Raw genomic sequence first — 9,681 nt, 5'->3', positions numbered from 1 at the left:
ACCGAGAACACGAATTTTCCAGTTTGCTGCTGTGGAGAAGGAACGCCGAGAGAGTCCAGGAATCAAGGGGAGATAATTTGATATGCAAATGAGAAGCAGCCGATCAGTGAGGTCATCGCCTTGAAAATATTATCTTTTCTTGAATAGTGGAGAAGAGTGGGAACTCATATGACGCGTTAAAATTTAATTAATTCGAGAGTGTGACCAAAGAGACCGAAGTAACTATGTCAATCACAAAGAATTAAAATGCATTTTTTGAGAACCACCCAGGAAACCGATTAACTGCAACATCTTTTTGTCGAAATAAACGATAATTTGTGCAGAAGTACATAAAATAAAAACGTTTCCCGCCTTTTCGACCTGGATAGCCCAATCATTGTCGAAAAGAGTGTGTGTGTGTGTGTGTGTGTGTTAGCATACACGCGTGACTAAAAGTACAGCATGTGTGTTAAACATTCAATTTTGCTGATAATCATACACGGGTTGTGCATGCGCTCACATTATTCTGAATACATTGCAATGTTATATGAGAAGGGTGATGGAGTTTGCTTTGACCTTTGTGCACATTATTTTGCGTACATGTATGCGTGTTCATGTCAATTGTGTATCGTATTTAAGTTCTGTTACACTGGTCGACGGATTTCTCTGCTTAAACATTTAGTTGTTGTTTTTTTCTTGAAGATATTTATAGGAGATTGCTGAGCACTGACATTGTCAGGTGCCATCCTTCCTCTTTGTGTGTGTGTGTGTGTGTGTGTGTGTGTGTGTGTGTGGCATGTATGTGCATGAGTGTATGCGTTATACAATAATATATAATGCGTGTATTTTTTTACAATATTTTCCCAAGGACAACTCTCTTGTTGCCATGAGTATTTCACATGTATGTGTCATATTCATACATTGCTGTATATTGTGTCAGTTTAAAGGACTAGCACTCAGACCACTATATTTAATAAATTATGTATATTTGGGGAGTAAGCAACTCAATCAGGCCTTTCAGGAATTGAGCCTGGGACACTTGAGTCCTAATGGGGTGCTCTGGAGGTATGTGTGTGTGAGAGGGGGGAAAGAAAATTATGTGGTGCATGTGTATGATTACATGATCTCAGTAATGTTGTATTTTATAAGCACTATATGTGTTGGATGCATGTTCACACTTTATTACATGCATGGTCCAGTAGTGTGTGTCTGCGTCAGTTGGACTATATCAGTTTTGTAGTGCCATGAACCTAGCATTATTCTTTGCTTATTAATATCTTAATTTCTACTTCGCTGTAACGCCTGCAAAAAACAACAACAACAACAACAAAAAAACCAAAAAAACCACAACAACAGATTGAAGGGTTGTCCCTAACAGAAGTTTGTATAAAAATCTACTTTGATAGTTAAAACAAATACATTTGCAGACAGAAAAAAAAGAAGAAATTAAAAAAAAGGTGGTGCTTCACTGACAATGCCATCTCCCTCAAAAGCTCAGAATGCTCCAACATTTCCCAATAATTCACAGTACATAGCATGCCTAAAAGTTCTCTTTTTATCAATCTTTATTCATTCAAAAGCAAGTCATGACAGGAAAAAAAAAAAAAGGTGTAAAATGTAACAAACATGATAGACAGAAAACTGCGGTCAATCAGTGCAGCTAAAATCATCAAAGTGTGTCAAAATTCAAATTTCACCAGTGCGTAATAAAAACTGATAAAACCAAAACAAAAAAAAAGTCCTTAGCAGGTCAGTAGTCAGTGTGCTTTGATGTTTATTTTGTGCACTGTATACATACAATTATATAGAATACTATCAAATATGGACGGGGAAGAAAAATAGTTTCAAAAGGCATAAAAACATAAACAAGTTTGTGAAAATAAAATACATTTCAAAAGGCATTAAAAAAAAATTGTGGAAAAGAAAATTTTTTCAAAAGACATGAATATAAAACAACCGTTATTAGAAACACGTACTTGTGCATAATTATTGTTGTTCTTTTCTCTAAAACTGTCAATATATATATAAACTATGCTTGACATATTTTTCCCAGAGCATGTGAAAGTTTGCTGTTGTTATTTCTTCAGAATATGATTATGTCTGAAAGTGTTTTCGTGTCATGTCTCTGATGAGTTTCAGATATTTCCTTAAAAACAGCCATTAAAACAACTATGTAGGACAGTTGTTTTGGGGAAAAACAAAACAAAACAAAACAATAATACCAAAAAAAGTTATGTATATATATATATATATATATATATATATCTTATTATTATTATTATTACAAGTGTACATAAGAGATTTCAGAATGAATTTGTACCGAAATGAATTTGCAAAAAGTTATAAGCTGAATATCAATTATCGTAGAAGTCATTGTTAATTAATAATAATACACCACACACAAAAGCATCAGAAAGTGTTTACAAAATATAAAATGTAAAAAGAAAATATGTGATATACAGGCATATCTTATATGTCTGTTGTTGTTGTTGCTGTTTTGTTCTCTGTCTTTATTATCACAGAAAACATTTTCTGCACACTGTTTTTTCTGTTTATGATATCACACCCTTGATTGGTTGTGACAGAAAAGTAATTTACACAAGAAAGAAAGAAAAAAAAAAAGAAAAAAAGAGAGATTAAATTAGTAAGATTCAAGAAAAACTAGGAGACAGAGATGGCCAAATGCAGGCGGGACAACAGGGAAGAGGGGGAGTGTCTGAAATAAATCTGAAATAAATAAATAAATAGTAAATATATAAATAATTATGTTAATTATAACAATAGTTATAATGATAACGATAATAAAAACAATAATAATGATAATAATAATAATAATAATAAATCAATAAATCCACAAAGAAAGAAGAAGCGGAGGTGATCAGTAGTTCTCCACAGATGTGTGAGGGACGACGGGGGACAGCGGCATGTCCCCGATAGCGGTACTGGTGGCGTCGGTCATGGTAGGGGAGGGAATGTGGGTTCCCATCTCCTCCCTCCTCTCCCGTTCCTCCAGGTTCTCTTCCACGTGACGGCTGATCTGTGGGACACACACATATATGTTGTATTGTATTGTATTGTATTGATTGTATTGTATTGTATCGATTGTATTGTATTGTATCGATTGTATTAAATTGTATTGTATCAGGAATGTTTTGTATTGTGTTGACGGTGCTGCATTTTTTGTATTGTATTGTATTGTATTGTATTGTGCTGGAATGTATTGTATTGTATTGTACTGTATTGTATCAATTGTATTGTATTGTACTGTATCAGGAATGTTTTGTATTGTGTTGATGGTGCTGCATTTTTTGCATTGTATTGTATTGTGTTGGATCGTGCTGGATTGTATTGTATTATACTGTATTGTATCGATTGTATTGTATCAGGAATGTTTTGTATTGTGTTGACGGTGCTGCATTTTCTGTATTGTATTGTATTGTATTGTGTTGGATTGTGCTGGATTGTATTGTATTGTACTGTATTGTATCGATTGTATTGTACTGTATCAGGAATGTTTTGTATTGTGTTGACGGTGCTGCATTTTTTGTATTGTATTGGATTGTGCTGGATTGTATTGTATTGTATTGTACTGTACTGTATCGATTGTATTGTATTGTATCAGGAATGTTTTGTATTGTGTTGACGGTGCTGCATTTTTTGCATTGTATTGTATTGTGTTGGATCGTGCTGGATTGTATTGTATTATACTGTATTGTATCGATTGTATTGTATCAGGAATGTTTTGTATTGTGTTGACGGTGCTGCATTTTCTGTATTGTATTGTATTGTATTGTGTTGGATTGTGCTGGATTGTATTGTATTGTATTGTACTGTATTGTATCGATTGTATTGTACTGTATCAGGAATGTTTTGTATTGTGTTGACGGTGCTGCATTTTTTGCATTGTATTGTGTTGGATCGTGCTGGATTGTATTGTATTATACTGTATTGTATTGATTGTATTGTACTGTATCAGGAATGTTTTGTATTGTGTTGACGGTGCTGCATTTTTTGTATTGTATTGTATTGTGTTGGATTGTGCTGGATTGTATTGTATTGTATTGTATCGATTGTATTGTATTGTATCAGGAATGTTTTGTATTGTGTTGACGGTGCTGCATTTTTTGTATTGTATTGTATTGTGTTGGATTGTGCTGGATTGTACTGTATTGTATTGTATTGACTGTATTGTATTGTATCAGGAATGTTTTGTATTGTGTTGACGGTGCTGCATTTTTTGTATTGTATTGTATTGTGTTGGATTGTGCTGTATTGTATTGTACTGTATTGTATTGATTGTATTGTATTGTATCAGGAATGTTTTGTATTGTGTTGATGGTGCTGCATTTTTTGTATTGTATTGTGCTGGATTGTATCGACTGTATTGTATTGTATTGTATTGTATCAGGAATGTTTTGTATTGTGTTGACGGTGCTGCATTTTTTGTATTGTATTGGATTGGATTGTGCTGGATTGTATTGTATTGTATCGACTGTATTGTATTGTATCAGGAATGTTTTGCATTGTATTGATGGTGCTGCATTTTTTGCATTGTATTGTATTGTGTTGGATTGTGCTGGATTGTATTGTACTGATTGTATTGTATTGTATCAGGAATGTTTTGTATTGTGTTGACGGTGCTGCATTTTTTGTATTGTATTGTGTTGGATTGTGCTGGATTGTATTGTATTGTATTGCAGTGTTGTGTTGTGTTGTATTGCATTGTGTTGTGTTGTATTGCATTGTATTGTATTGCATTGCGTTGTGTTGCATTGTGTTGTACTGTATTGCACTGCAATGCATTTTGTTGTATCATGTTATATTGTGTTGTGTTGTGTTGTATTGCATTGTGTTGTGTTGTACTGCATTGCACTGTGTTATATTGTGTTGTGTTGTATTGCATCGTCTTGCACTGTATTGCATTGCAACGCATTGTGTTGTATTGAATTGTGTTGTATTGAATTGCATTGCTTTGTTTTGTATTACATTGTATCATGTTGTATTGCATTGCATTGTAATGCATTGTATCATATTGTATTGTATTGCATTGTATCATATTGTATTGTATTGCATTGTATTGTATCATATTGTATTGTATTGCATTGCTTTGTATTGCATTGTATCGTATTGTATTGCATCGTGTTGTATTGTGTTACATTGCATTGTATTGTATGGTGTTGTGTTATAACTTGTATTGAACTGTATTACATTTTGTCACAAGAGATTTCCCTGTGAACTTCGGGCTACTGTCTTTAGGGAGAGCATGTTCTTGCTGTGCAGTGCCACCGTTTTTTTTTCTCTTTTTTTTGGGGGGGGGGCGTGGGGGGGGGGGCAAGATTTTTTTTTCTTTTGTTTTGCTAGCAAGTGTATTTGTTTTGCTATCAAAGTGGATTTTTTTTTCTTCTTCAGAATGTTTCTAGGGATGATCCTTTTGCTAGAGGCTTTCAGTGGCTCGTGTGTGTGTGTGTGTGTATGTGTGTGTGTGCATGCTCGTGTGCTTGCATGTGTGCCTGTGTGCGTGCATGCTGTGTTTGTGTGTGCGTGTGTGTGTGTGTGCGCGCGGGCGTTTGTGTGTGTGCGTGTGTGCGTGCGTGCGTGCGTGTGTGTGTGTGTTTGTGTGAGTGAGGCCTCATCTCAGTCATACAAGTTGGCTCCATGTCCGAGTCGCCAACCCCCCCCCCCCCCATCCCCCCCCCCCACGCCCCCCCCCCCCGAACGCACACACACACACACACACACCACACACACACACAAAACATGTAAAAATGATTCCCGACGGCCCAAACAAACAAACAAACAAACAAGAAAACGCCCCTCAGGCGATATAATTCCCAAGTGGCTCACAACACCGGACACACTGAAGAGTAACCGACAGAACCTACCTCGCTTAAGGTAAGCGGGCGGAAAGCCGCCTCGGTAGGCAGGCCGCTTTCGTCCGCGTCTTCCTCCTCTTCGAACTGCGGAGGCATCACGACGACACGCTGCACCACAGCCTGTCGTGGAGGCATCGGTTCCGGAGGCGGAGGCATATCGCCGTGGCGGCGCGCCCTGTCGTAGGCCAGGAAGTCGGAGAGGATCTTCAGGTCGTAGATCTTGTTGATGTAGTGCTCCAGCTCCGCCAGGAAGTCGCTGATCTGTCGTCAAAATGAGAATTCTACGCAATGAGAAGGCGCCGCCTCAGAATCATGGTTTGAGTGTGCGTGCTTACGGCTATCTGGGCGTCAGTTCGTGTCTAACTCGTCTGTGCGTCGGTCGCTTATATCACAGCTCGCGTCCGAGTCACTCGGTTGAGTGCGAGTTTTTGTTCGCCGGCGTAATTAATTTCAGTTTAAACTTCTTTATCGGATACCTAGTCTGTGATACAGTAGAAAGTCTCTTGCAGTTCATTATTTCTGAACGTGGATGTGTCTCGGTTACCTGTTTTCTTCCTGAATGCCATGGATATATACTTCTGTGCGAGGTTCAGTTCCCGGTTCAGAGAAAGCTACTAACACACACACACAAACACACACACACACACGCACGCACACACACGAGCCACTGAAAACCTCCCCCTCCACTAGACCTTGAGTGGTGGTCTGGACACTAATCATTTGGATGAGACGATAAACCGAGGTCCCGTGTGCAGCATGCACTCTGCGCACGTAAAAGAACCCACGGCAACAAAAGGGTTGCTCCTGGCAAAATTCTGTAGAAAAATCCACTTCAATAGGAAAAACAAATAAAACTGCACGCAGGAAAAAAAAAAAAAAAGAAAAAAAAAAAGGGTGGCGCTGTAGTGTAGCGACGCGCTCTCCCTGGGGAGAGCAGCCCGAATTTCACACAGAGAAATCTGTTGTGATAAAAAGAAATACAAAATACATACATACATATATATATATGTATGTGTGTATGTATGTATATATACACTCATTACAACCCCAGTCCCACAGATCCTCTCGATGAAGCTGATGCCGGGACCGCCGGCCGTGATAGTGTCGACCGCTGTGCAGGGCCAGAGAACGCCTAGCCTGGTTGGTGTGGAAGATGGCCAATGGACGGGACTATAGCCAAGGTCACCAACACTCCTGGGCCCGGGGCTTTCAAACTCGACTGCCGGAGCTGATGGCCTGGGGGCAGCACCGACTTCCTTCTTCCCTCACCAGTATCAACGGACAGCCGTCTCTCAGTCACCAGTGTGTCAGTGTGTGGCTGCCAATGCACTGGGAGCAGCCCGGCCGGGTCTGCCTGGGTCACTAGGCTGTTTTCCTACCTATAGTGTTCACCGTGACTTTTGTCGCTACTGACACCGGCCAAAGGACGGCCGGCTACGTGAATTTCAGTTTTCAGTTTCAGTTCCTCAAGGAGGCGTCAGTCACTGCGTTCGGACTAATCCATATACGCTACACCACATCTGCTGGGCTGATGCCTGGCAGCAGCATAGTAACCCAACGCCGCGCTTTTCAGGCCTTGAGTGCATGTTTGTATATTTGTGTACCGATCAGAGTGGAATTTTTTTTTCAGTTATGCATAATATTGCCAGAGGACAACACTCTCGTTGCCATGGGTTCTTTTTTCAGTGCCACTGCGCCAAGTGCTTGCAGTATACGGGACCTCGGTTTATGGTCTCATCCGAAAGACTAGACGCTCAATTTAATTTTCCAGTCATGACTTCGGGGAGAAAGGGCGAGAGCGGGATTCGAACCCTGGCACACCCTCACAGACTCTTTATGCTGTGCAGCTAGTGACTGCTCTTTCAGTCCTGGTGGTAGTCTGACGTTGTTGGACATGCAGGTTGTCTGGGCGGAGCATGAAGTCATTCTGGCTGCCTGATCGGGACTGCCGGGGTGCCCGTCCTGCCGGACGATGGCTGAGCACAGCTGGACCCCCCGTCTTCACAACAAGACCTCCGCAACGAGCAACAACCATCTTACAAAGCTAACGACCAACACAAGGCACAAACTACAAGCTACGCAACCATCTCACAAGTTAACGACTAACGCAATGCACAAACTACAGTCGGACTACGCAACCATCTTACAAAGCTAACGACTAACGCAATGCACAAACTACAGACTACACAACCATCTTACAAAGCTAACGACCAACGCAATGCACAAACTACAGACTACGCAACCATCTTACAAAGCTAACGACTAACGCAATGCACAAACTACAGACTGCGCAACCATCTCACAAAGCTAACGACTAATGCAATGCACAAACTACAGACTACGCAACCATCTTACAAAGCTAACGACTAACGCAATGCACAAACTACAGACTACGCAACCATCTCACAAAGCTAACGACTAATGCAATGCACAAACTACAGACTGCGCAACCATCTCACAAAGCTAACGACGAATGCAATGCACAAACTACATACTACGCAACCATCTCACAAAGCTAACGACCAACACAATGCACAAGCTACAGACTTCCATGGAGAAAACTTCTAAAAGAGTATTACAGCCTCGAACAACTTGACCTTAATTGTGTCAGCCACAAGGTTGTTAAACTCAACTCTACAACAACACATGATGACTTATGCAGTTCATGCATTTCCCTCAGCCTCAGTGCACTTGGACTAACATATAGGGAAACAAGAGAGGCAAGGCCTTCAAGACTCACTTGTGATAAATTAAGTCCCCTAGCATTAATTACAGAGTAATTTCCCTTTTTTACTATCTGCACCAAAACGTTTGCAAAATAAATAAAAATTCCATGCTTAGCAAAAGAAGTTCCTGTTTGAACAAAAAATGATAATAATTACTCCTCTTGTTGTTGTGTCAGAATAAGAGGTCAAAGTGCCAAGTTTAGAGAATAGAAAAAATATCAATATAACAGCAAATGCAGTTTGCATATAATTAGGCTTCTTTTTTTAAATTTTTTTGTGCCCATCCCAGAGGTGCAATATTGTTTTAAACAAGCTGACTGGAAAGAACTGAATTTTTCCTATTTTTATTACCAAATTTGGTGTCAACTGACGAAGTATTTGTAGAGAAAATGTCAATGTTAAAGTTTACCACGGACACACAGACACACACAGACAACTGAACACCGGGTTAAAACATAGACTCACTTTGTTTACACAAGTGAGTCAAAAAGTTCAATAGGGAAAAGATATTCTGTATATCAGTGCACTTGAACTAACATATAGGGAAAAAAGGTTCAATTGGGAAAAGATATTCTGTATATCAGTGCACGTGAACTAACATATAGGGAAAAAAACTTCAATAGGGAAAAGATATTCTGTATATCAGTGCACTTGAACTAACATATAGGGGGAAAAAAATTCAATAGGGAAAAGATATTCTGTATATCAGTGCACTTGAACTAACACATAGGGGAAAAAAAGTTCAATAGGGAAAAGATATTCTGTATATCAGTGCACTTGAACTAACATATAAGGAAAAAAGTTCAATAGGGAAAAGATATTCTGTATATCAGTGCACTTGAACTAACATTTGGGAAAAAAGTTCAATAGGGAAAAGATATTCTGTATATCAGTGCACTTGAACTAACATATTGGGAAAAAAGGCTCAATAGGGAAAAGATATTCTGTATATCAGTGCACTTGAACTAACATATAAGGAAAAAAAGTTCAATAGGGAAAAGATATTCTGTATATCAATGCACTTGAACTAACATATAAGGAAAAAAGGTTCAATAGGGAAAAGACATTCTGTATATCAGTGCACTTGAACTAACACATAAGGA

General features: G+C 39.0%; 1 protein-coding gene across 1 annotated transcript; it reads right to left on the bottom strand.

Moving 5' to 3' along the window:
• Positions 1-1,074: 1,074 nt before the first annotated feature.
• Positions 1,075-6,139, bottom strand: LOC143275474 (uncharacterized). The gene is made up of 2 exons (XM_076579622.1): positions 5,862-6,139; positions 1,075-3,016 (listed from the first exon to the last, which is right to left on the bottom strand). Exons 1-2 carry the CDS (start codon positions 6,006-6,008, stop codon positions 2,858-2,860), a joined length of 306 nt encoding a protein of 101 aa, XP_076435737.1. The 5' UTR covers positions 6,009-6,139; the 3' UTR covers positions 1,075-2,857.
• Positions 6,140-9,681: the final 3,542 nt, after the last annotated feature.

This window comes from Babylonia areolata, chromosome 30 (genome assembly GCF_041734735.1).
Source record: "Babylonia areolata isolate BAREFJ2019XMU chromosome 30, ASM4173473v1, whole genome shotgun sequence".
In the NCBI taxonomy this organism is placed as follows: Eukaryota; Metazoa; Mollusca; class Gastropoda; order Neogastropoda; family Buccinidae; genus Babylonia; species Babylonia areolata.
The sequence above is the reverse complement of the archived record's forward strand: the minus strand, read 5'-3'. Positions and strand labels throughout refer to the sequence as shown.

Excerpts from the sequence above, each read along its gene's own strand:
- LOC143275474 (XM_076579622.1), bottom strand. The coding sequence starts at position 6,008 with ATGCCTCCGCCTCCGGAACCGATGCCTCCACGACAGGCTGTGGTGCAG. Across the intron at positions 3,017-5,861 it reads GCCCGCTTACCTTAAGCGAG|ATCAGCCGTCACGTGGAAGA; the intron begins GTAGGTTCTGTC and ends TGTGTCCCACAG.